The sequence below is a fragment of the Serinus canaria genome, chromosome 3 (assembly GCF_022539315.1).
Source record: "Serinus canaria isolate serCan28SL12 chromosome 3, serCan2020, whole genome shotgun sequence".
Taxonomy (NCBI): domain Eukaryota; kingdom Metazoa; phylum Chordata; class Aves; order Passeriformes; family Fringillidae; genus Serinus; species Serinus canaria.
In genome coordinates, this window is record NC_066316.1 from 58,927,849 (window position 1) to 58,954,922 (window position 27,074).

The window sequence follows — 27,074 nt, forward strand, 5'->3', positions numbered from 1 at the left end:
GCTCCTGTTTTGTAGAGTGAAGTGAGGACAAAAGAAAGCCAAGGAGCCCTGAGCAGCCCAGCTCTGGGCAGGGGAGCTGAAGGAAAGGGTTTGTTCTGCAGAAACCTGAACTCTCCAAGCAGCAAGGATCATGCTGCTTTTCCTCAGGATGTAATTAAATCTTACTCATTTGTCCAAGCTATAGAGGATTGCATTTGTTTTAAAGATTGGAAATGCAGAGGACTGTGGCTGTACCCTGTCCTTTTTGCTGCCATCATCTGGATGCCTTTAAGTATGCCTAGGAGCAACACCCAGGGCCCCAGAGACCACCAAGTGCTTGTGTTCTTGGGCACTACAGGAATGTCATTTTAAATGATAGATGGCACAAAGGGGCTCTGCAGGGAGGTGGTGAGTCTGCAACATGGGGCAGGGCTGGAGGGCCCTCAGCCAGCTCAGGAATTGCTGTGGCTCATGAGACACTCAACTTCCCTGAAGGAAGATGAAGAACTTGTCCCAAGACCAGCTCAGTGACTTTGTTCCCACAGGCAAGAGCTTTGCACCATATTAAGCCATTTCTGACCAAGTCTGTGTTGAAATGGGGTGTCCCAGCCAGGGGAAAGGGTCTCCTGCCTACAGGAAGCTTACTGCCCTCCCAACATGGTGTCAAACCCCAGTGAGTGGGCAGGGAAAGGAGATGTCCATCAGAGCTGGGTTCAGGGTAAGGATGTACCCCAAGCAGCCCAGGTTGTTCTCTTGTGTCACTGGGGCAAAGCTGAACCAAAAGGGGCAGGTGCTGGTCTGCCTTCCCTGGGGCTTTCCCTGTTTCCAACCTTGCTCTGGTAACTCCTCCTCCTTTTCCCCACCAAGTGCTCAGCCCTCATCACTGTCTGAGATGCAGCAGGACTCTGTAGCTCTGTGCCACGCAGTTTGTCCCAAGCTTTGCCACTGATGGCAGCAGGGAGAGGGTTTTTTCTGTGGCAGGAGGGAGCCTGGGGCCCCTGCATGTGCTCACAGGTGGACAAAACCCATCTCTGCCTGAACCACAACAGGTGGTAGGGATGAGGAAAAAGAAGTCCATGGAAACAAACCTCATGGACAAATGTGAAGTTCTGGGAAGTGGTGAGCAACAGCCAGAAACAAAAAAAAAAAAAAAAATGGACAGTTTCCAATATTGATATTTACCCTCAGGGATATATTACATGACATTGGGGTTTCCATGCTGGATCATGGGACTTCAGCAGGAGGATTTCCCTGCTGGAGATTGAATCAGAAATTCAGCTGACATTTTCCAGTAGCATCAAGAAAGGTCTCTGCAACGGAGACCTTCACTATCAGAGCTTTTTCATGTCTGTTCTATTACTTTTCAGTGTTACTTTTCAGATTAAAAGAAAGTTGGTAATTATTTAACTTTCAATATCTGATCTTTCATACCATAAGTCAATGCCCATGCTTTATTCCTATTTTTGCTTACAAATCACATGGCTGAGTCATTCTGGCAGAAGGATTAAGCACTGATGAAGTGGCATGCTGCCACTTCCAATGACTTTAGTCCTGTTCTGTGTAGGCTGGGGAACATGAAAACACAGACCTGGAAATTCAGCGTGGTTTTTCTTGACTAGCAAACTCATCTGGCCTCTGTCCCTAAGGTTTAGTGCCCCTCTCAAATTACGTGTTGTGAGACCTCACAGCTGGTCACTGCTCCAGTAACTCACCTAAAGACCCTTGAATGCAAGAATAAACAATTTAAAATTAATGCATTTGAAAGACATGGCATGAATTTGTTAGGATTTATTGTAAAAAAAAAAAAAAAGTGAAAGGAGTTTTTTATTTTTCCTCTGTGCTAGTGAGTATTTAAACAACATGTTCTCCTAGGCCTATAGATCTCCAAGCTGTTTCAAAAGTTCAAAATCCCAATAAAACAAAACAAAATCAATGTCATAAAAAATATTGAAGTGAATGAGATTTTGCATTTGAAAACTGAAAACAAAGTTCTACCCTCTCATGACTGCAGAATGAGAGCAAAACACAAGGTAGAGGCATCCCCCCATGGCAATCCCAGCTGCCTCCAGAGGCTGTGAACCAGAGGATCCGTTTTCCCATGAGTCAGCAAATGTCCTAGGACAGAAGACACCAGCTGAAGAAATGGGATGGGAGTGCTGTGGTTTTACAGCATAAAAGAAAGCTTGTTTTAAATTAATATATCATAGTGATCTTGTGTAACATCCCTGACCAGGGTGCTCTCTCACCTGACTCCAGTGAGGTCACCTGGCAATGGCAGACTCGGAGATCCCAGTGTCCCAGCTAATGACACACCCACGGTGTGTGAGGGTGCTGTGCTTCCCAGCATATGCTGGACAGCAGCCTTAGAGGGCCTGCTGCAGGATTTGTCAGGAATGCCTGCAGCTTGGTGAGGAAAGCCTCCCACTTCTCAGCCCACTACTCAGTCTTACAGATGCTGGGAGGGAGAAGTGATTGACAAAGCAGTCAGAGTAGAACTTCCAGGGCCAGGTAAAGTTGCTTCAAAGTTTGCTTTAAATAAAATATTAAATAAAAATGCTGCTTTAAGAACAACCAGGTAAGATTAGTATCAAATAGCATCAAAATGCCAAAAACCAGTAAGGGGGTTTTGTTAAACAGCAAAGAGCAACAGGAAATGTGCCTTTCTGTGCACAGCAGGGAGGAAGAGGAACTGATCAATAGGGGACTAATGAAAGTACCAAACAATTGGATTGCCTCTGGCATTGCAAACGGCAGGGCATCTGTAGATGAGTACACATATAAACTCAATTTACAAGGTCAGAAGAGGACTCATGAAGCCTGTGAAGAAGTGGCATCAGATCACGCTTAGGAGATTCAGAATATTTTAGCTGAACAAAGCTGCCCAGATGGAAAAACTTACAGAGATTACATGTTTGTTTCTTGGTATTTTCAGCATTTTTCTGAGGGAAGAAAAATGCTTTCTTTTCCAAGAAAAGAAAGGTATGAGCAGCTTCTCCTTAAAGGAAAGTTTCTGCTTCAGATTTTAATTTCAAAAGAGCAACTAATGCTGAACAAATATTATGGGATTTTTAGGACTTGCTAATTTTTCTCTTTTTCATTTCTGTTCTGTTTCACAGGTGCTGCTGCAACTGAAACTGCTGCATAGTTGAGTTAAATTGTTCCCGAAGTAGTTTCAGTCCAAACGGAAGCAGGAAATCCAAGTAATCATACGGAAGACTTTGTTCTAACCTAGGGACAAGGTTAAGGTGCTTTTTCAGTTGTGTATCTAAACACCTACTGATATCTCTAAGTGGATTTACCAGGATTACTTACTGCTGGCAGCTGAGATAGCTGCAGCCATGAGACTGTTTCATTTGCTCTGAATTTACTTTAAATATTAAGGTGACAGATTCTGTGAACTGAAATTCAAGCATTTGTACTCTTGTAAATGAGTTTTGTGCTATGGACTGTGTCTAAATATGCAAGAAATTTTTTGCCTGGATACATCTGTTTGGCATTTTGGAAAACACGATCCTAAAAGTAAATTTTCAGGTAGTTTTGTTCTGATGTAGAATAAACTCAAGTCAATAAAACTACATTGGTATATCCCAAAGATCTTCCCCAGTGCTGAGTTCTACATTTGAAAATGAAGACTTAAATTGGATTCTTGAATCTGTTACTCTTGCCACATCCCCCAGAAGGCTGATGGGACCTTGAGTCTTTCAAGTCTGCTTTCCATAGTGCTAAAATCACAGGCAGCATTGCCAGAACACTTAGCAGGTTTGGGCTTAAGCCATGGGTTGAACAGGGTTCTGAGTCCATCAACAGCAGAAGGGAAAGTGCTGTAGCAGACTCCTTGAAGGACAAAATAAGTTCCATATTAAAGAAATGGAACCTCTGAAGAGAAAATCAGTCTGGTATTTGATGATGGATACTTAGTCTATTTTATAAAATATCATTACTGTAACTGAGTTTTAGAGATCACTGCAACTAAGATATGAAGGTTACACAGGAATGAAAAAATTTCCTGTTTGAAAACTGGAACATAAGTCCAGATGGTGCAAAATGGCTTTAGCATTGCAGGAAATTGAAAGCGTCTTTCTTTTTGAAGGCCAGAAACAAAGTTTCTTGTATAAAATATTATCACCTTCAGCATGCAGGGTTTTTCTTTTCGTGAAATTATTTCTCTCTCAGAACCTTATTTCCTACCCCTCAAATTGATCAAATCTAAATCCAGTAAAGAGTAAAGAACTGTTGTAATACTTGGAAGTTCTCCCATCCCCACCTTTTGATGATGAATGGCTGTCTGGGTTTGTGCTGTAATTTCTCCTGCACGAGCCTTGGTGGAAGTATGGAAGGAGAGAGCCAAGCAATTCTACCTCCACTGGGATCTTGGTTTTCTCCCCTGAGGTGAGCCCATTCTTGGGGGCATTCATTAGCCAAATTGTTCATCTGAAAGAGAAGAAGGGCCCTTTTTCTTTTTGGTTGAGAGGCTTTGTGTGGTCCAAGTTTCTTCTGGTAACTGTTGAATTGAGAAGTAGGCAGTTGCACATGAACTCAACTCTTTGAGCTTCTCCTGTAGGAAAGTAGCTTATCCATGCCAGATTTATTACACTTGTATTGATAAAGGATCTAGCACAGTTTTCACAGTACATTTTGGCACAGGGACCACTAAAATCTTCCAGCTGAAAGGGCACCCTACAGTCCACTAAGGTCACTGGCAGCAGGGGCTTGTTCTTACTACTTCCTGCCATGACATTAGAAGTAGCATGGCAAATCCAAAAGTCCTGGAATTGAAAGCAACAGATACAAATGAAAGGTGCTGCTCATCTACAGGTAGCTGAGTTGCTAAGTCTGCCCTGCTTTTCCTCCAAAATGAAGCAATGCAGCAGAACAGACATAGTGAAGCCTGGCTACCAGAACATGAGTAATTTCTGCATGACTCAGTTCCAGGATGGTTTGAAATGACCACACAGTACACCACTGCTTAAAATTAGTTCAGATCCCAAGGATTTGAAAGTGGTAAATGTGGCATCAATATTTAATGAAACCCCAGGGGAAATTTTGAGAATTACAAGGAGAAAAATGTGCCTTACACACTGAGCAGATTAATGGGAAAACATCAGGAAATAGATAAATAAGTCATATATGGAATGAATCAACATGGCTTTTAGAGTAAAAGCTGTTGGAGCTATTTGAAGATACTAACAAACATACAATTAAGGATGAGCTAATCATCAAATCATTTTAACAATTTCTCTTCTCAAAGTGCATTAAAGAAATTAGGCAATTATGGTTATAAAATTAGTAGAGTAATAGGAAATGTAGAGTTCCATAGATGTTTGTCAGTCATCATGAAAATAATGTGAAGACTTAGGAAACGCTTTTTGCTGATAATATTGAATTGATCACAGTAGTCAAAGCTAAGTCTACCAACACCGGTAGAAATATTTTGTGAGAATATCAATAAATAATGCAATGGCTGTATAAATTCAATATTGATAAATACAAATCAACACAAAACCTACCTTAATTATGCATTCACAATAATGGTCTGCTAATGAGCTGTTGCTACCCAGGGGAAAGATCTTGCAATTATTGTGAGTATTCTCTGAAAATTTCACCTGAGTTCAGGGCAATGATCAAAAAGCTAAACTGAGTGTTATGAATTATTAGTAAAGAAATAGAAAATATAAAAGGAAACATCATCATGCCTGACTATATGTGACTCTGGAATGATAATATTCAGTCACATCAGTCCAGAAGGTCTGTCCTAGGGCACAAGAGGTGTAAAAATGGCCAGCAGGGATAAAAATGCATAAATATAAAATGGTTTCCAAATGAGAAGAAAACACAATCTCAAATAGAAGAGAAATAGCAAGTGGGTTTTCTGTGTTAGTAAGGAGGTCCTAATTCAGCTAAGGTGCAAGGGGTGAAAACAATTCCCTGTGCCAGGGGTGGGAAGAATACTGCTGAAGCATGAAAATCCCCTTGGGCTTTAAAAGAGCAATCTGCACATATTATCACCTTCAGTAGGCTCTTGTGAATTTACCAAGCCTACGATTGTATTTTTGTTGGTAATCCAATCTCAGCTTGATAACAATGCTTTTTCTGTATGTGATCAAATGAATAGTACAGCAATTTTCCAAAGCCCAAGGAGTAAGGATAACAAAGGTCACATGTTTTGCAAACTGGCCAAATGAAACATTTATAAAATTCCATATTTTAAAAGAGAGAAAGAGCTTTACAGCTGGGGCTTCCCTAAAGTGGCTGTGGTTTTGGTATCAACCCACAATGGATTTCCTGTCATCCATTCATCCCCCAAGCCATGTAAAGATTTTCCACCAATAGGATCCTTCTGCAGTAGGTTCCACAGGTTGATTATCCACTGTATTCTAAACCCTTCTTCTGCTTGTGCCCTGCCAGCTTCCTCTAATGTCCCTTATTGCAACACAGTATTTTGAAAGGATCCAGGCTGTTGAAGCACAGAGTAATAACACAGACCCAACCTGCTGGCATGTCTTCAAGAAGGACCATAATTTAATAGAAGATAATTAGGAAAGAAGCATAACAGAAAAGCAATATAAATGGTGCAGTCTTTCCAGTTAGCAGCTCTGGTGTACTGAAAAGGACCAGCCTTTCTCCTAGCTCTGGCAGTCCTACTTCACTTCCAAATCCCAAAGTGGAAAAAGAAAAGTGTAATTTCAATTGTAATTATTATTCAGGCAATGTTTCATCCTGATCTAATAGCACACTAAAAAGGTTTTCTTTCAAAATAACTCTTAGTTTTCTGCAATCACAATCTATCATGCATCTATTTGGTCCAAAGTTTTGCATTAGACTCTCTCGTCTAGTTGAAATACACTTGCCCTGGGAGGTGTAAATTACCCAGATTGCCTGCCTGTGAAGAGGTGATCTTGTCCAAGGCACCACACCTATGCCAGGCACAGGCACATGGCTGTTCTTCAGTTAGAGGTTATGGTGCCTCAGCTGGAGGCAAATCGTCCCAGGGATGAGGAATTGCCATGTCCTGTCTCAAAAAAGAGAGACAGAGCTGCCCACCAACCTGTTTCTGGGAACATCTCGCTGACCTTGGCAGCCAAACATTTTGGATTTGGCACAGCAATACAAGGACAGCTGTCAGTTTGAGTATCAAAGAGCTTGGCTCTTTGAGGAAGGCTTGCTACAGGATGCTAAGAACCACAGTGTAGTATGAGCCTGGCCATTTCCTGTGCACACAGTGGGTACAGATGCTTGGCCTAGCAGGGCATAAGAGCAACCCAAGCCACTCCATTTTTGCAGCCCAGCTCTGCTTCTGTGAGAGCAGGAATATAACAAATAGCACTCAAAGTATTGTTGTGAAATAGGACTGAGTTTTTCTTTTGCTCATTAATTCACTTACAACTTCAACTGTCTTTTATTATCATCTTATATCTCTTCTCTGTTCTTCGGAAATAATTTTCATTTTTGATAATCAGGCTAGTAATCACAGCCTGTTCCAGATGCAACTTCCCACTCACAAAATCCCTTAAGGGTTGATTGCTGGAAACTGGGAGGATGTGCCAGGGAAAGAAACACTCAGCTGAAGCAGCCACCGCTCCTACATGGCTCTTTGTGCTATCTCAGCTCTTACAGTCACATGAGTAAAGAGGGGGAGAAATTTTTGGTTTAAAGTGATATGTTACTGCATGTAAACTACAGCCATGTGTACTAGCTGTTAAGGCAGGAGACAGGTTTCCTATTCTCATTTGGAACCACAGAATATTCTGAGTTGGAGGGGGCCCATAAGGGAAACAGTCAAAAAGAGACAAAAAATGTTGAGTTTCTCTAATTTTTTTTTGTCATAAAAACTTGGCTGAATATCCATACATAATTTTTTGCATGATTTTTGATCCCATAAAAAGCAACATTGTGACTTGTGGAATGAATTTGTAAGTATGCTTGCAGGTTTATTTTGCCTTTATTTAACAGTGTTTATCCCAGAGGCTCAGAACAAGGTTTTTAAAGCTATTCAGTATTGGCCTTAGTATACTTTCATTTATGTTAATGCAAATGTGATACCCTGGTTATATTTTTCCCATAGGCTGCTGGGGAAATTTACCTCACTTGGGTAGCAAGGGTATTTTCCATTTTTAAACACACTCTAAAGTAGTATGATTAAAAACGGCTATTTTAGACAGCAGCCCACTCTATAAACAACAGCCTAATAAATATTTACTGGTTCAGTTTTGGGATTCTACTTCTTTCTCTGTCCTTTCAATGGAGAAATCTGGGTGATGAAAGACCCTCATGATGATTACTTAGGTTTGAAATCAGATTCTCTAGATCTGGTGTTTCCTAGCCCAGGTTTGCTCAGCTCCTGGGTGTGCTGCCACTCTGAGCCTGTTTTTCTCTCCAATAAAGAGCCTGATGGTTCACATGAAGGAGCAAAACTCTTCTTGTCCTGTAACTTACATGACATGGACTTCTGCAGCAGCAGAACAAAGTGCATGCGAGAGCTTTGTGCATAACCTGGTGTGTCTGCTGCTCATACAATTAATGAAACTTTGAGATAGCTGCTAAACCCACTCTAATTTCTTTTGAAATCTTCTTAAAATATTTGTGTGGTTTCCAGGCTAAGTGTTGAAAGGATTATAAAGCTTCTTTACTATCAGGAGAGTTTAACACAGGTGCTGCAACGTATTCACACCAGACTGTGCTAGGTCTATGTCAGGCTTGTGTTTATTTTTAAACTGGTCTCCCACAAACCTCTAAGTCTAAATAACATGGTTAGTGAAGGATGAATTTCACAAACAGTCGAACTGAGCATTCCCATGTGGCATAGCCCCCACCAAAGAAGCACTGCAGAATGACTTCCAAGGAAACCAGAGGAATTAGAAGGCTACGTGCAATATGAAGATTTTATCTGTGTGTTTAGTGTCCATTGCCACAGGGTTGCATTTGATTTTGTCCCTAGGCTTCCTGTGCCTAATCTTCTGGGGCCAGCTGTGGCTAAAGCAAGCTTCTCTTTGGATTTATCTGGAGTGAGGGAAGGAGACAGTGTGAGGAAAATGTCCGATATTTTGGCAGAGCCAAGGGCTCTGAGATTACATTCAAGAATAATGATTAACAAATGTTAATAATTTCTAACACTTCTCTGAAACCTCCTTAATCTAATTCTTGCAAGGACCAGTTTGAGTCTGGAATACCAATAGTAACATTAATCCACCCATGCATAAGCTAATGTAGTATTTGGACGGAAATGTCTGCTGGTGTGGAGAACAGCCCACATGACAGATGTGGATGCGGTGAGGCTGCTGGGCACATTGTGTCTCTCCCAGCCTGGGAAGAAGGTCTCATGTTGACAGCTGCCCTGTGCAGCTCTGACAGAGGCTGGATGAAGGATGTGAGATGGGGTGGCAGGAGGTCAGCAATGCAGGAGTCACTGGCTCACACAGCTGGTGGACCAGTACTGCTGGAGGGGGTGGCAGGTGGTGGCTCAGCACCACGGAGACTTTGATCCAGAGGACTATGGAGACTGATCTCTCTCCTCCTAACTCATGGCCACCCAACCAGCAGAGAGATTCTGGGAGGGGGAGCATATTAAAGCTTAGATTAGTAGCTTGTAAAACCCCCCTTTTTAATGTGTTAGGTAATAAATGGTCATTTTATGCTTTGGAGTTTGTGCATGTCCAGTTTGTGGAGTCTCTTTATGCCTGGTTAAAGATGTTAAACAAACTGAGCTGAAAGATAACACATTTTGAGCCAAGACCTGATCATGTTCACTTTCCCAGCCCAGGTTTTCATGTGCTGGTGGTGTAGGCTGCTGCCCCAGTTTGGTAAAGCACATTGCCCTACCCAGAGATCAGGCTCCCCATACGCAGTCTTTTAGCCTCTCTTCATGACCCTGGTGCATTCCCTGACTACAGAGAAGATCTCTTCCCTTTAATCCCATGGCCTCCAGCCTCTGTTACTCCATCACACTCACCAGTGTAAATTATGAATGTATATAAATTATTAATTCATGTGGATGATCCAGAAACACTACAGAAGTAAAAAACACAGAGACTTAGTAAGTAACTATGAAGGAGCATCTCTGCAGTTATGAGAGATGAAAAGTGGTCTTCCAAGAGTCTGAGGTTACAGGATGGCAACAAGACAAAACAAGAAAAATTGATCTGTGGCTTCTCTGTACTTATCTTTTCTGTAACTAAATCCATCACTAAAGCCAGTGATGTTCCATAATGTCCATGTTATTTTCAAAGTAGGACACCCTTATATACTGATAGTACAAGAGCTGTCTAGTATATAACTAAGAAAGTTAATTTCCAGTCTCTCAAAAAATGCATTACTTCATTTCCTTTTTTATAATCTTAAGGAACAAATTAAGTGGGTGTTCTCTGTCTTTTGGTGACTTTCCTGTATCTCTAGAAAAAGTATTACCATGTCTACATGGAAAATTGTAGAATAAAAATGTAACAGGCAGGTCACTGACAATGTTAGCTCGATGAGCAATGAATCTATTTTTCTATGTTTTCTGCATCTACCACTAAAAGCAGTTTCAGTTATGTTTCCTTGATTAACACTTTAAGTGCAATGGAACTATACCAGTTAGACTTGTCCCTGCACTTGAAGTTTTACTGGGATGGATGGATGGATGGATGGATGGATGGATGGATGGATGGATGGATGGATGGATGGATGGATGGATGGATGGATGGATGGATGAAATTAAGAATATCTGGACTTACTTAAAAAGTAAGGGGTTTTTTGTTTTTTCCTTTTTGCACCTTCACTTTTCTTCACTTTTGAAACACCTTCCTTGCCTGTGCAGAGTTATTAATTTACGATGTTGCTTTTGCCATTCTTCACATATTCCCTTAGTTAACAATCATTCTGCAAACAACAGGATCCATCCCAGTCCAGTGATACATCTAACTTTAGAGCACAATGGTTAAGAAGGCTTTATCATGTTATCATATTTACTTGATGATTCTGCCTGGTTTGGCTGTGGATCCTTTTTGTTAATTAACCTATATAAGTTTGCTGATGTTTGCATTGAAATTTCCTGTACTTGGCAAGAACAAGGCTTAATGTTGCAGCCATCACCTCAAGCCATTTGCAAACATTCAGTCATCCATTTGTTTCTGGAGGAGGGAGGTTTGTTGCCCACTCTGCTCGGCTGGCCTCAGAATTTAAGATCATTTGCAATTAATTTCCTGTAGCTCTCTGCACATTTAAGGATTTGACTACTTATTCCACTTGACAGAAGTTCAATAAAAGCAGTGGTGTTTTAGCTTCATGAAAATTGTTCCAAGTCATGGTCATATAATAGTTTAATTTGTGAAAACCTTTTGAAATTTTGATTCTTCTGTAAGTTTTCACATAGTGACAAGGGGTAATTTCTGAAAATGGAGAAGGTTCAGAGGACCTCCACAGTGATAAATGGAGCTTCAAATGCACACTTTGTTCCTTTGCTTCTTCCTGCTCCTCTAGAGATCATCTCCCTGAACTTTGCCTTGACTTTACCTTGACTTAGCCTCTATCCTGCAATATTTCTTGTAACCCTTCACTTCAGCACTCTGCTAGAGTGACCACATGCTCATTCAGCCCTCTTCCTTGGATGTATCTGGTTGGAAAATGGGACTGGGAAAAGGGACATTTGCCTGTACAGTACAGCAGAGTGACAAACACGAGTGTTCATTATTTGACTGATCAGATGCAGAGAACACTATTGTTTTGCCTCATTGCATCCTCTATTCTTCTAAACATTTGGATTTACTAGGTTTTGGTCTGGTTTTTTTTTTTTTCACACTGGCAGCTACCTTCGAATTTTGTCATTACTTGCTGGTATTTCTTCTTTGTTTTGTTTTTCTGTTATGTTTTGTTTTGCTGAGTTATGACCAAAGTTAAATCGTATCACCATATTTTCTTCTTATCTTCTGAGTGTTTCAGAGCCTGAAGTTCTCTGTATGGCTAAGAAATGGAAAAAAATAATTAAAGTAAAATGTATCTGGAAATGAAATGTTTTCTTTGAGTTTTTATTCAAATTGCCATTTTGCTAAAAATTCCCACTAGAATCTCTAAAGTCAATCTTGACCTCAAATCATCTCTGCCTTTCTTATATGAAAGAGAACCAATTTTTATTTCAGATAAGCTTCTACTGAAATCCCCATGTGTAATTTTTTAATTATCTCCTCTTAACTACCATAATTCTGCATTTTGGATTGGTTTAATCCTTAATCACCATGAGAAAAAAGGGGCTTTATTTTCCAGCAACGAGGAGAGTTCCTTGAAGAAACAGTTCCACATCCCAGTCTCTGCTAATGCATTTTTCATCCAAGAGTCACTAAACAAAGAACATAAACAGCAGTGGGACCAGAGACCACAAACCAGCAGTCAAACTCCAGTCTCTTGCTGCAGAATTATTTGCTTATCAATGCCAGAGTGCCCTTTTTGCTATGCCAGGAATGGCAGGCATATCACTTTTTGTTTTCCCTTGTACTGTTCTAATTATTGCTCCACTATGAGTGTGTTTTATTCCTCAGCCCAGCCGTCTCTTGGGACTGATTTTCATTCAGTACAAATGTTCTCATTATAAAGGCTTAACATGAGGAGAATATAAATGAGAAGATGAGTGCATGCTAAGAAGTTGCTTATACAGAAACTATTGATCAAAGGAACAGCAGAGTAAAACACATGTCAGCATTAACGTGCTCCTACTTCCATGGTTCAAACAGTTTCCATTCTCATAAGAATAGTGTGACTCCTTGCCTCTGAAACCAGGCCAGGAAAAACTTCGTTTAAGTGAAAAAAACAAGAGCAAAGCATTTCTAGAGAAGATTATGGTACAGCACTAAAGAGCTCTTTGAAAGCATGTGCACCTTCATCAGTCTCAGAGATTACCCCCGGTCACTATGTGAACACTTACAGAAGAATCGAAATTCCAAAAGGTTTTCACAAATTAAATTATTACATGACCATGACTTGACACAATTTTCATGAAACTAAAACACCACTTACTTTATCCAGCTGCTCACTAATCATGCAGTTGACCCACTCACCATGTCATTTCTGGGAGCTGCTTTTGTCCAGTGGATTTGGGCAGGATAAGACAGTATTCACTGCTAGATGAAGACTTCAGGGAACAGTCATGTAAGCCCTCCTTCAACCTCTGGCCCATTGAGAGAGACCAGAGGTGTCTCTGCAAAGACATCGATCTCCTTGGGATTTCAGAAACAATTCCTCCCCTCCTCCAAAGGGATGAAAACAGCTGAAAGCCACAGTAGCAGTTCAGCCCCTCATTTTTTCAGGCCCAGACAATATACCACTAACAGTTGAACAGTGCAGAGGGTGTTCACTGATAAAATATTGTTTTGAAAAAGATTGTGAAAACCAAGACTGAGGCTAAAAGCAGAGTGAAGCAACCCTCAGGTGTCTGGCTAACAGGCTCCACCTGAGACAAAGAGATTTCTTCCTGCCTTCCACTAGGCTGCAGCCAGCTCTACAGGTAGTATTTCATCTGCAGTGAAAAAGTTTCAGTTTACACTTCATTCCACAAGCATACTCTTGGACATAACTGGAAAAAATTAAATGTGTGTTTTTACTAAATTTCAACTTAAAAGTTCCACTGAGGGCAGCAGCCCTGCTCTTCTTTCCTGCTTGCTGACTACATAAATATGTAGGATATCTCTCAAGACCTTTAAAAAGTCGGTAACAAGAATATGTGAGTCATGTCTAGACTGACATAAAAATGAAACAGTATAATTCTTGTCACCCGAATAAAGCATGGCTCACACTCTGATCCATGACACGCTCACATGGTCTTTGGGCTAAAATAGCACACACAGAAGTGTGCACAGTTATAATCAGAAACTTCTATAAATATGTAATATGAAGTCTCTTGAATCCTAACCTACAGACTGTATAACCTTGCCAAGAAGTAGTATTTTACCAAACAATTCAGTAGGACACCAACAGACATAGGGCATTATCCAGCGTGGGTCCCAATACCTGTATTTCTGGATACAGCATTCAAATCTGACCTTAAGCTCCAATCCATTTCAGCTTTAGGTCACCTTAATTCAGCTCAGAAACATCATTAGCTTCATTCTCACAAAGGCCTTGGTGCACATTCAGCTGGTGCATTACCCCTCAGCTACCAGACTGAGCATCCTTATGCCACGTGCACCTGTGCTTGGAGACGTGGGTTTCCACAACAGTCTGCCTTCCTTCATCAGAGAATTGGTGTCTGTTATTCAGGACTTACATGGATTTACTGTCCCTCTGGTTACTCTGTCAACTCTTAAACTGCTCTCATGCACAGCCCCACAGTATAGGGAATTAATGGCATGGGTTGCTCAGATATCCAATGCATGCCTTCCACAATTCTTTTGGTCTATGCTTGGACTAAGCCTAGATGTCAAGAAGTTCCTCAGTTAAGTCATGGGCAGTTCCAGCTAGATCAGTCCATGAAGCTAAGCTACTGCTTTTAAATCTGTCACAGACAGGTCTACAATCAGCAGTGTAGAAATACTCTTTGAGTATGAGCAAACTGGAAGGTAGAACTGAAAACAAAACATGGACAAACTTGCACCATCTGCTTTGAAATGCCAACACTTTCCTAGAATAACCTGTGCATCACTACCTTAAGACATTCCTCAGAAGAAGAGCTTATTTAAGAAACAAAATTGTCTGAAAATGATTTGTAAGTGTGAGGAAGGCAACATTGCTCTGGTGGGTGCAGCTATGAGCTTCACACCTGCCTATATTAGGTTCAGTCTTTTTGTATCTGCATTCTTCAGTGCTCATCTCACAGCTCCATACAAGAGATTTATCCTTCAGTTTGGCAGCCAGGCTTCATTGCCAGTGGAAAAAAAACTTTGAGAAAACAAGAAGGGTAAGAAAATGAATCCAGATGCAAGGGTTTTCCTCCCCTATTTTTTGAGTAAATTAACAAATTTGTCGTTCTTGTCAAAACCAGAAGTAAAGACAATTTTAAGAAAACATGAATGGTTCAGAAAAAAAAGCCCTGTTGACTTTCCTGTCTCAAAACATCTAAAAACTAAAGCTGGGTTTGGTTTGCTTAAACACACATATCCAGTCTTTTTAGAGGCTCTGGAGCGTCTCCTATCCCACAGTTCCTGATCTAGTAGAACTGTCCCCTTTATGGTTTGCACTATATCTAGCAGACACACTCCAGTACATCTCAGAGGATGGCTTTGCTCAGGCCCTCAAGCCTCCCAAACATTTTTTAGAGCTGCTATTCTTGATGCCATCCATTGGAACTGAATGAGCAGGCTCTCAAATAATGAGGTCACCTATCAAAGTGCCTGGACATAAATTCAGTGATTAATTTTCACAGTTTTACTTGAAACATGAGAACAATGACTGTTACAAGCTGAATTATATAAAAAGGCCCTTCATCATGGAAATGACTTGTATAGAGGAATGGGAGATGACAATCCATTATTCAGATATAATATGATAAATTGTTTTCCTGTTTTCACAGCTGAGTGTCTGGTTTTGTGTTCTTATGTGCAAGTTGGATTTAAATTGCTTCATAGCCTATAAAAGGCTACCTCCCAATGATCTCCAGGAATGATTTCAGATTGAGTTGTTTTTTTTTTTAAATCTATCATTCTAGAGCATTTTGACAATACTCCTTTAACTCATACTTCAAGAGTGGACCTCTAGGAAGTTGTAACCAGTATTTATTTCTAAACCTGCCCTGCCCAGACCATAAATTATTCCCAAGAGTTTCAAAGATTTTTCCTTGAAAACAACAATGACTTGGTCCTAGTTTATATGCATGATTTCAGCAGCCAAGTGCCAGAGCAGCATGTTGGCACAACACCCTGTAGTCAACTTAATGGTGTGATTCACTGGAGCACCATTTCTCTCCTGTAACTCTGTTACCTGCAAGCACTTAATTTTATTCAAGTCCATTTGGAAACAGGTGAAAATGTACACAGTGTGCAAAGGAAAAATATTTTATTGTGAACATGGCATGTAAAAGATGGGTTTCAGAATATACTGTTATATATCAAATGAGGAAAAAAAAGCTCTGACGTGAGATAAATGAACAGTGCTTGAGACAAATGAAGAACATGCACACAGCTGTTCTAACAGCACAATTCTGATACCAATCACAACATATTATATAGCTTTTATGACAATGCTTATAAAAATTGCAAATATTGGACCTACTCCTGCATTGCTGTCCATCATCCAAATCTTCAGCGAATCTTGCAGGTGTGTGGAGGGAACAATGAGAGCAAACTGACACCCCACCTCAGGCAGCAGAAGGTAGAGATGGAGGAACATCAAAAACAAAAGACAAAAACACTGTTCTACAAAAGTAAAAAGGCAAATATTATCCCAAAGAATATTATTATTTGCACAAGAAATCTTAATTGCAGCATCCTGACTCCATTAAAGCCAATGCGAGTATGCCATTGAGATCAGTGGAGCCTGAATTTCATACTGAAATTTAAAACATTCTTGCTTTAGTGTAAACATCAGCAGGAACTAAATGTCAGCATCTATACAAGTATTCAAGTGCTGTTTAAAAAAACAATAAAAAACATACAACGCTAACTCAAAATGCCAGTACATATACAAAAGGCAGATAATTAAAAGAGGAATTTTTTCCCCAAATATACATTTTGAAGTATTTAAAACCACCAATTTTTTAGTACTTGTACATCATTGTTAGGGAAGGAGTATATGAGAAAAAAACCTGAATTATTTACAATGATAAAGGAAGGGCACAGTGTTTGCTCAGATCTATTTGAAACCAGTATTTTCTACTTTGGAGTCATGACATATACCTGCACACTCAAAAAGGTTTCAATGCAGTGTTGAGAAGTGGCTATACTTCATTATGATGAAATATAACCCTTCTGTGCAAGTATTGCAGCATGATTCCTCAGGAGCCGTTTATACCCATTCACATTTTCACTTAAAAAACCCCAAACAAACCAACCTAAAAAATTTCTTGCCACAATATTTTGTCTTTAAACAACCTGTTGAGATTTTCCACAATGGCAATCTACAGTCATGCATTTGGAGACTCAGAGTCAATACAACTTTTCCATTTACTGTTAGAGTTGTGCCTGTCTTCAAAGAGTTCTTTGCTAATTTTTGTGCGGATCTCAGGACTCGTTAACAGCTCCTTTATCTGATTCAGTCTGGGTAACAGGGCCTGCGTTTCTCTGCGTAAAGCTTCCTTTACTAAGTCTGCTTCATGGCTCTTTCCTAGAGGAAAACAACAATATAATACATTTTATAACAACTAATGTGATTTAGAATCATTAATGTTCAGAGATAAAGAGATCATATCTGGTTTGGACAGTAGTAAGTGCTCAGTGTTTCACCCATACTCATTTTTTATAAAAAGGTATTTCATCAAAAAATATAATTTACATCAACAAATGCTACCAAAATGTAAAGAACAGTACAGCATCACATTTAAGGGAAACTCCTGCCTTATTACATACTGTGTAATAGTATCTGCGATGAGTATCTGCAGTGGTAATTTTTAGCTTGGTATTGACTGCTGTTGACTAGGAAACAGCACGTGCTCTCACACGGAGCAAGCAGCCCTGCAGCGCTGCCAAACCCTTGGGCGCAGGGCATCGCTTCCACTTATGGCAAGGCTTCATCCACAGTCATCCACGACAATCCAAATCACAAATGCAAAATGTTCAGTTTCTCCTCAAAAGCAAGAAAGGGACTCTTGGTATCAAGAGCAAGTGAAGACTGGAGCCGCCTGCTTCACCACTCTTGCCTTTTTTCCACTGTCCATCCCTCCCAGCATTCAGCAGATTTTCAGCAGTGCAAGCACTTATTAAACCAGTAGACAGTGTCCTTCAATTCAGAACAAACTTTTGATAAGAGACTCACAAAGCAGAGTGCCTGACACCCAGCACCACTTTGCAAATTTCAGCAGGGAGCGGAACATGTTTTTGTAGTTATTCTTGGTGGGATATTTGCTCCCAGGCTTTTTGCACAGTGCTCACTTGCTGTTATCATTGTCGCTCTCATTCTTGCTGCCACTTGCTGCTTCCTCAGTTTTTGCAGGGCTCCCATCAGTCTGCCTGCTTTTGTTTTGTGTTTCTTCTAAATACTGCTGCACAGCCTTCAGCACTGCATTCTCCACCAGCCTTTTGCTCAGGCTCACCAGCTCTGCATCGTCTGGCTCTGCTGCTTGCTTTTCACCTATGCATCACAACAGACAAGAGAAGGAATTCATTGCCTTGCAAAGACAGTAGCTGTGATTGTATCAGAAGCTTCTGACTTGAGCTGGATTCTAAGTTATTAGCCTCTTCCTGTTTGTAAAAAGTAATTTTTTTCCCCCCTCAAGCTTCAAACCAAAGTGTTCCATAAAGATGTGTACAGTGTATTAGATCAAAGATATTTCACTGCTCGTGTTTCTTATAACACTCCAGCAAAAGCCACTGGCTAATGTTATAAGCCCTCATTCAGCAGGGAAGAGTAAATTTTTTTCTGGCCAGTGATCACCAGTGACATCTGAGCAAAGATCACAGAATATTCTGAGTTGGAAGGGGTCCATAAAGATCATCAAATCCAACTCTTAAGTAAATGGCCCTTAAGGAAATCAAAGTTGCAACCTTGGCATTATCAGCCCCATGCTCTGACCAACTGAACTAATCTCAGGGTCATATATAGCACGAGGCATATTTATACTTTAGCATTCCAAAATTAGGTGCCACCCTTTTGTGATTTTGCTTAATAAATCTAAATCTATTTATTCATTTCTTGTAATTCAGCAGTTTCTCACAGGAAAAATTACTAAAACACTCAAAGAACAGGTTAAAAATATTTTTCTAAACAAAGCATAAAACTAACAAAAAACATATAGTCCCTCCCTGCCTCTCTTCTGTCTTCTATCTTAAAGCTCTAACATCAAAAGATTCCAGCAGTCCATTCTTAAATATCTGATGGTAAAAACAAGAAGCTGAAATTGCCCTGTTTTGCTAAAACTTCATATGAATAACATATACAAACAACTATAAGCATAGTGAGGGTTCTCATATATCATTACATGTAATTTGAAATGGTGCTTTTCCACGAAACATTTTCCTAATAAACTATAAACCCTGCTGCAGAAACCTCCTTTCATGAAGAATTTGTTGCAGGAAAAGCAAATTTTATTGTCCAATTCTCATTGTTCATACCATTTGCTATTTCACAGTCCCCTGCCCTAGGTAAATAACTGTTTCCCTCCATCTGTATTTAAAGGTCATACATTTCATGTCCTCTTCAGGCATTTGCATTCTACAACTAGCAATAAGAGGCTGCTTAAGAGGCATCTGGTGAAAGAGATATTATTGTATGCTCTCAGCACAAAGCTTTGTACTGTTCAACTACCTAAATTTGTCATTTTTCATCCATGTAAATTTATTACAGCTTGCCAGCACATTTAGATAACAGTTATGAAAGACTTTTATTAGTCTTCCTACTGTACTGCACAACCTGGAAGTGATTTCACTGATAAAGCAGAATTCATATGGGAATTCAAGGAGGAGAGAGAAAAGCCAACAAACTCTTCATATTCAGAGGTAGTGCTTCTATTAGCTGTTAATCTGAACATTCTGCTCTGGAACAGTAGCTCTTCCAGTTCTGGGCCTCCACAGCACTGTTAGTACAGGAAAGGAAGAACTGTGCTCTCCCCCTGAAGAATCACCAGACTACATCTTGGTAAAGCATTTCTTTACATTTTCCAGAAAGCATAGATAAATATTCTAAAGATATTAAAAAGAATATCTAGGGGGATAGTTTGGATTAAAACCAAATATAAGAGTATGTCACGAGAATGTAAATATGAGAACACATTAAAAACAGAATTATCATTTCCAAGGAGAAATATTTCAGGCTACCATGCAACAGAGGCAGAGGCACTATTCCCAAAACCAAACAGCTACATACTCCACATTCTCTGACTCACTGCTTACCATATCGCTATCTCTAAATCCTGGGTCTAAGTTAATCCTTTAACTTACAGGAAGGAGGAACTTAATTCACACTCTTCTCTCTCAGGGCACCCAAGGTATTTATGAGCAGCATCTCCTCACAGCTTTTCTGAATTGATCCCACACACTCCTTTGAACGAAGCCCTTAGATTACTGATTTCCTTTGCTTCTAGTAAAGATGCTCAAAAATGTGTTGGTTGCCCTGGTCTATTTAGTCACTAGAAAAAATAATTAAATACTTAATAATTATTTAAAGTAAAACTGGTTTCCAGTTGCAGAGTTTCTTGCTTTTCAGAATTGCTCATGGGTCACAGAAATCGTTACTCACACAGTGCTAATGATCTATCCATGCAACTCAGAAAAAAAAATCAATGGGAAATATGGTGCACAGCCACTCTCACACTTGACCCTGCAGTGCTTAATATGCAGAATATGACTAATCAGTCACAGAGGCCTCCAGATACCACACAACAGTACTGATTATATTTACTCACAGTGTAATTTTAGTTGTAGTACATCATGTATTATGGTCTGAAAAAGGCCAGAGCTCTTCTCCCATGAATACTTTCTGCAGAACAGCTCTCATTTACAGATATATGTATAAAATCCATGCAGCTACTATTGCGTTTATTATTTCAAAATAAGCAGGTAGCTCACTTATAAGTACTTTCTCAACCATAAAAAAGTCAGTTTTTTATAAAACTGTACTTTTATTAGTACAGTTTATATAGCTACAGAAGACCGGGTTTGTGGTTTTTTTGTTTGTTTATTTTTAATATTTTGAGATATTCAAGGCTCATCAAAAGTCTAGGGTGAAGACTGCAGCACCTCCTAAGAGAGCTCTGCACTCCCACTGGAAAGATATCTGACTGACATGCGAATGCAAATGCATGCACATCCTTGCATGAAGATTGTGCTTGGATTTATCCATGCAGCCACCTTGGTGAACAGGCACATGGACCTATATGATTCCCTGATGCTCTGTTTCTATTCTCATACTCCCAAAATAGCAGTTGTGGGAGTGTCTGCAATGCCATGGTTGGCTGGCAGGGTAGCTGGGTACCATTGTATCGCTCCTATTCATGACTGTTGATAAAATGAAACAGGTCATGTAATAGAAATGAGTATTGAGCATCTATATCTACTTGACAATTTAACACACATCTATTCTGTTTACTTCACTCCTCCCATGCTGCAGCTGCTGCTCGCCTGCTTCTTTGATGAATACAATTCCTTTGCAGCAGGCAAACGCTTCTTTGAGGGCACTGTCTAACATTGTTGGAATTATTGGAATATCTATAGAAGTCATTGCAGATATGAATGTTTTGATTCAAAAGGGAGGTTTAAAAATTCACACTTGCTGTTTGTAATCTCTGTTCTGAAAAGTGAACAGATATACCACAGCACTGAATTTGCATCAATATTGTGACACTACTTTATTTCTGTGCCTGTGAATAAAAAAATTCCAGTATTCTCCTCAGTGTTGTTCAGAATAAAAATGAAAAAAACCTTTCATTTTGTTTATCCCAGAATTCTCTTCTATAATTTTCAAAATATGAAAACCAATTCATACTCTGTGAATGTACCTCAATGCACTCACTCTGAGCAGCGTTTTTTATTACTAAAACTGAAGCATACCAGTTGTCCTGAAATGACCATAATTTTTTACAAAGGGAACTATCAGCTCTACAGAATTATTCAAAAGAGGCTTTGTGATCCTACATCCTACTGCTAGCAGTTATGGACATGAACCAGATGCCTGCAACCACAGCCAAGTTTGGATTGAAATTCACTGCTGTATCTTTCCACTGGACTAGGTTTACTCTCCAAGTCTAGACCCCCCTCACATTACAAGATTGTGAGCTGAATTTTGAAATACTGTATTGGAACAAATCAGATATCATGGTCCTGGTACAGCATTTTCACAGCCCTGACACTGCCTGTTTAGAGTGCAGGTAGGTATCTCAGATTTGGAGAGAGGCAGGACAGTTTGAATCTCTCTATTGTTCATATGATTAGCCCACGGATTGTGATTTTTTTTGTAACAGATTTAATTGAAGGAAGCAACAGGGGATCCCTTTTATAGGAAAAGCCAGTTTTACATCCTTTTACCAGCAATGCTCCAAGACTATGTTCTTCAATCCTTCCCTTGTGGCCTCAACACACTGGGCTTTGTTCTTCCTTCCAACAACCTTTCTTGGCAACAAAACAATGGTAACACAGGGAACATTATAAAAGAGACCCTTAGTATTTTGATTAGGTGACCGAAACCTGATGAGAAATTTGGTGGCAGAGGTTCTGCTCTGGGACCTAGGGAGGGCTGTGGTAACAGACATCCTCTATCAACCTTTTGGGTTATTCTAATAATAATTTCTAATACAGTTTTTGCAAACTCTATGAACACAAATATGAGCACATGCCCATATCTAATCAACACAGTAAGTAGAGACAGGAAAGCCACAACTCTGAACATTTCCTTGTTAATTAAGAAGGACTTGCATGAAAAGTCTCTTAAGTGGTCACTTAAGAAATTGACACAAATAAGGCACTGGGAGGAAGGTGAAATTATAATCTCATTATGACAGAAGGGTGATGACATTTCTGTTGGTGGATGTTCCCACCTGATGTGGGACATCCAACAAACTTCTTTAGGTTTACATGTATTGCTCTGTAAATACAGGACTGTCTTACAAAGTAACACCAATCTGTCCTTCATGCTGAATACGTGGTTTCTAGTTTGCTGGAAAAGTGTTTTTTATTTAATTTAGCACACCATGGAACAAACCTGATAAAGCAGGAATTTCTGCTAAAGAGGAAATGAAGGGTGTTGCAGCTATTCAGGGAAAGCAGTGCTCTTTCCAGATTCATTAATGACAACAGGAATACCTGCAAGTCCCTTTGAGCTGCAGACTTGGCAAACATGGCAAAAGTTTGTTTGGTTTCACACAAACCCCTGTGAAGCTCTGATATAAATTTTCTGACCACCTCTAAATGAAGAAAGAGGATATGATCTGCTAAACCTACTCATCCCACTGCAAGCACTAAGAGATGTGATGCCACAGGCAAGAGCCTCCAGAACAAACACAATTTTAAAGTTATATTATACTCTAGTCCTGGCATACAGGGAGTTCTGTTAAATATCTTGAGTTTATTTTTCTATTAAAAGAGACCTGTTGACAGAGATATTCCCCAGCTCCTTTAATGCAGTTTAATGCTTAAATTGAACTAATTTATAGGAAGTCTAGTGCAACAGGCAGGAAAGATAGCAAAGTGGCTGAAGGAAACAAGATGGCTTAAAAAGCTGTGAGTTTTACTTGATTTTTCACACCAACACTCCGGTAGATAAAACAGGCCAAGTTATACAAGTGGTTTTACACAGCCACAGTAATATCCACTGTGCAAGATGGCAATGGGTTGAGGCAGATTGCGATAGCAAACATCCAGGCAACATTATTCACCCTCCTTCACCATCCACAGTGCTGCCCAGTGCCAGCAGCTCTTGGGAAGGGCAGTTTGGGTCAGCAGGCTGATCAAGGAGAGCAGAAGAGTTGCTCTGCCCTCTAGGCTGGTGCCAAGGAGGAAGCCTCCTGCTGTTTTCAGAGCCGAAGAGAGAGATCAGGCTTCCCAGTTTTCCCAGGGAAAAGCTGAACTCTGGAAAACGACAGACACATCAGTGCCTTGCCTTCAGTGGTCTTCCAGAAATAATACTGAGAATGTAACACGCTCTGGGTGCTTCCCCATCAACCTCGGTCACCAGTGACCACAGACAGAGCTGGATGGTCCCGATGGCAGAAAGACCTAGACCCTGCTAGGTCACCAAGCTGAGGGAGGTATAGGCCCAAAACCACAGCCTCTAATGAAAAAGGTATATACGATGATTTTAATTGCCACAGTCCAAATATTTTGCAAAACCTTAAAGTCACTGCTTATGGACCTGTCAGCCATGACAATCAAACGTTTACTCATCAGCATGCCAAGGCAAGTCATTTAATAAACATTCAGTTCTTGCTACTGTTTCCTTATCCTTCCCATAGTCATGGGAACTTCAGTGTCATGTCTTTAGGATTCATTTGTTACTATACAGCTTCCAAAGGGATGCTATTTTGGCTGTGACTTTTCCATGGTGCTGTCAAGAATACTAAAAAAAGCAATCTTTTTTGGCCTAAGACAGATTGTTAAACAAGTGTTAATAAGTGAATCTTAACAAGCTGAACCTGTGTTGCTGTTCCTCCTGAGCTCAGAAAAAGGCTCCATACAAACTCATGTTATCACAGTCTCTCACATAGTAAAGAAAGCAATTATGAATGTACTTTTAAGTTATGGACAGAAAATTCAAATTTTAATCAACATCCATTTTCACTTAATTATTTAAGTTGCAGAAGCATGAGTTGTCAAACACAGCTGCATACTGTTTGAACTGCAAAAGGAAGACAAAATCTTGAAAAAAAAGAGATATAATTGCAATTCAAGAGTATGTCCAACAGTGTACATAAAATACCATAATAATTTTTATTTTATTTAATAATTGTAAATACTGCATCATTATAATGAAAAAAAAAAAGGTTATCTGCAAGGTGCTTTTAACATCTCTGTAATTAGATTAGATAAAAATGCTTTATTAGATTCTGAATCTAATGGAAGAACGTTAGAGTCCCCTCTCTCGGTATGAGCATCTTAAATAGATTTGAACTGGTAGCAAAACTGCATCCAAAGGCAGTCAAAATAGATAGGTCTAATCATTTTCCTCCAGAATCTTCCTCTTGAAGGAACTGAACCCACTTCATAAGCTTCTTATGCAAACCACGAAATTATGTTGTTTTGAACATATGAGTAGGATTGTTGTTGTCTTTCCTTTCATGCATCAAGTCTATAGAATCTGACCAAATTTGCTAACAGCTTTGGGAAAACTAACAAAACACGCTTAAATCAATTTGAATTGCATTTAAAAACACCCCCTAACATTAAGTACTTATCATGACCTTTCCTATCTGAATCCCCTTTATCTATCATAGATTTTGCCTTAAATAATATATTTATTTTTGTTCCTTCTTCCCTCCCTTTTGTTTGCCACCTAACTTCCTAACTCTAAATGGAAGAGCTGGAATTTGCTATCAGTTTTTAAACTGACATTGTAAGATGTAGCTGTATAAACGTTCACTGCTCTACCACACAAAAGTTTGTAAACATGAAGCTGACTTTTGATACTTGGCGAGTACTAGTACACAGAAGCTTAGGCCTCTCTTTAAATTCTCTGGCCTTGAACCCAGAAAACCACTGCTTGGGATCTTCTTCAGGACAAGCTCTTCCTCAACTTTTATTGCTCTTTAAAAGCCCTAAAATACCCACTTGCAAGAACACTGAATCAGAGAATGATTTGGTTTGGAAGGAACCTTAAAACTCATCAAGTCCTACCCCTGCTGCGATGGGCAGGGACACCTTTCACTAGACCAGGTTGCTCAGAGCCCCATCCAGCTTGGCATTGAACACTTCCAGTGACTGGGCATCCACAGCTTCTCTGGAATCATCACCCTCTTTCAGTTTAAACCCATTGTCCTTTCACCACATGACCTTGAAAAAAGTTCCTCTTGATTTCTAAAGAAAAATATTCCAAAGAAAAGATAAGCAACAAATTCAGGCATGTGCTTAGTCATAATAAATTGCTCTGTGTCATGGGAGCTTTGATGACCTCAGACATGAAATCAGAATATCTGTAGATAAAGAGTTAAGAATGCTGAAGGTATGATTACAGCTCAATTAATCTAATTCACAGAAATTTAAAAATTGTTGCTAGAGGATGGCAGAACAAAATCTGTGGGTGAAAAAAATCCTGAAACATTACCATGCCATAGAACTAAATTTAATGCAATCAATCCTTCACAAGAAAAAACAGACTTTATAATCTAGAGCAAGAAAACATTGAAAGATTATGAGATTACTAATTTTTCTCCCATCCTATGTTCTTTATGAATAGAGCAAATAACCTCATTTACTGAGCAAGCACCTAATAATCAAAATTAACATTATTCTTGAGTCTGTTTCACCATTAAAAATCAAGAATAACTGAGTCCTAATTACTGTTTTTAAACCACTGGACCTTACTTCCATATCCTTCCAATGTTAAATATCAAACATTATAAAAGCATTTTCTTTCTGAAACAACATAAAACTCCTTAAAAACCCCACTTCCCTACCTAATACAACACTTTGATGAGTGTAAACCCCTATAGCTCTGACACTGCATTCTAGGAAAATAATAACTCCCCCTCCCTTTCTTCCCCCATATTTCTACTTCCTCAAACTCAGTGAGTCAAAGACTGTTCTAGCAACACTTCAGTGAAATCAATCCAGAAAAATATGTCTGCTATGCCAAAAACTGAACTAATCATCACAATTTTTACCAATTTTTCTCTGTACCATAATGGATTGCTCATTACCATGCCTTAAAACTGATAGCTCTCATCTCTTTACATTCCTTTTTCCATTTGCGAATTTTCTCTCTGCCTACATAGTATAAAGAGTTCCACACCTTCCTCTTTATCATCCCAATAATTCTATATCTGTCACATAACATCAGTAGAAAACTGCTTATTCATGCCAGCTGGTCTTTTGGGCCTTTATTTCTATCAAGCTAAACAGTTCTAATTTGGAGTTTTATATATTTTCTTTGTCCTCTTATTTTAAAGCAGAATTGTTCTCAGCCTTTCCTCAATTCAAGAGTAAAAGAATAAAGGGTGGATATTCACACCATAACCAGTTTTTGCATTTATTTTCACCCTATTCAGACCCAACTGTGTGGTGAAAAGCTGGTACTTAAGTTTGCTCTGCCTTTCTGTTTTCCATACAGAAAAGTTCTCCCATTTCTATATCTGGCTAGAGGGGCCAAGAGAAGTTTTTTAAGGATGAGGAGAAGGAAAGAAATGGGCAATGGTTCTCCTCAAGAGCAGGTTATGTCATTCATGATTTCGAGATTTCCTGGGACAGGAAAGAACATACAACAGTTGCTCAGCATGATGCAATGTGGTTTGAACTCCAAGAATGCAGGTGTAGCTATACACTGAGGGTTATCATGTGGGGCACCAGAAGCAACCTAGAGCTTTTGAGAACTGGCCTGTCCTCACAGCCTGGGTGCAGCACCACAGG

At 39.6% G+C, this 27,074-nt stretch overlaps 1 protein-coding gene across 2 annotated transcripts in view; it reads right to left on the reverse strand.

Moving 5' to 3' along the window:
• Nucleotides 1–15,906: 15,906 nt before the first annotated feature.
• AKAP7 (A-kinase anchoring protein 7) overlaps nt 15,907–27,074 on the reverse strand; it is an 82,090-nt gene continuing 70,922 nt past the window's right edge. Inside the window, exon 8 of one of the 2 annotated variants that reach the window (XM_050972853.1) lies at nt 15,907–17,196. In XM_050972853.1, coding sequence (XP_050828810.1) covers nt 16,997–17,196 — 200 coding nt within the window. In that variant the 3' untranslated portion in view covers nt 15,907–16,996. Of the gene's footprint in view, nt 17,197–17,586; nt 18,160–27,074 lie in introns of those variants that run through there. The other variant, XM_009095219.4, reaches the window with a different exon arrangement.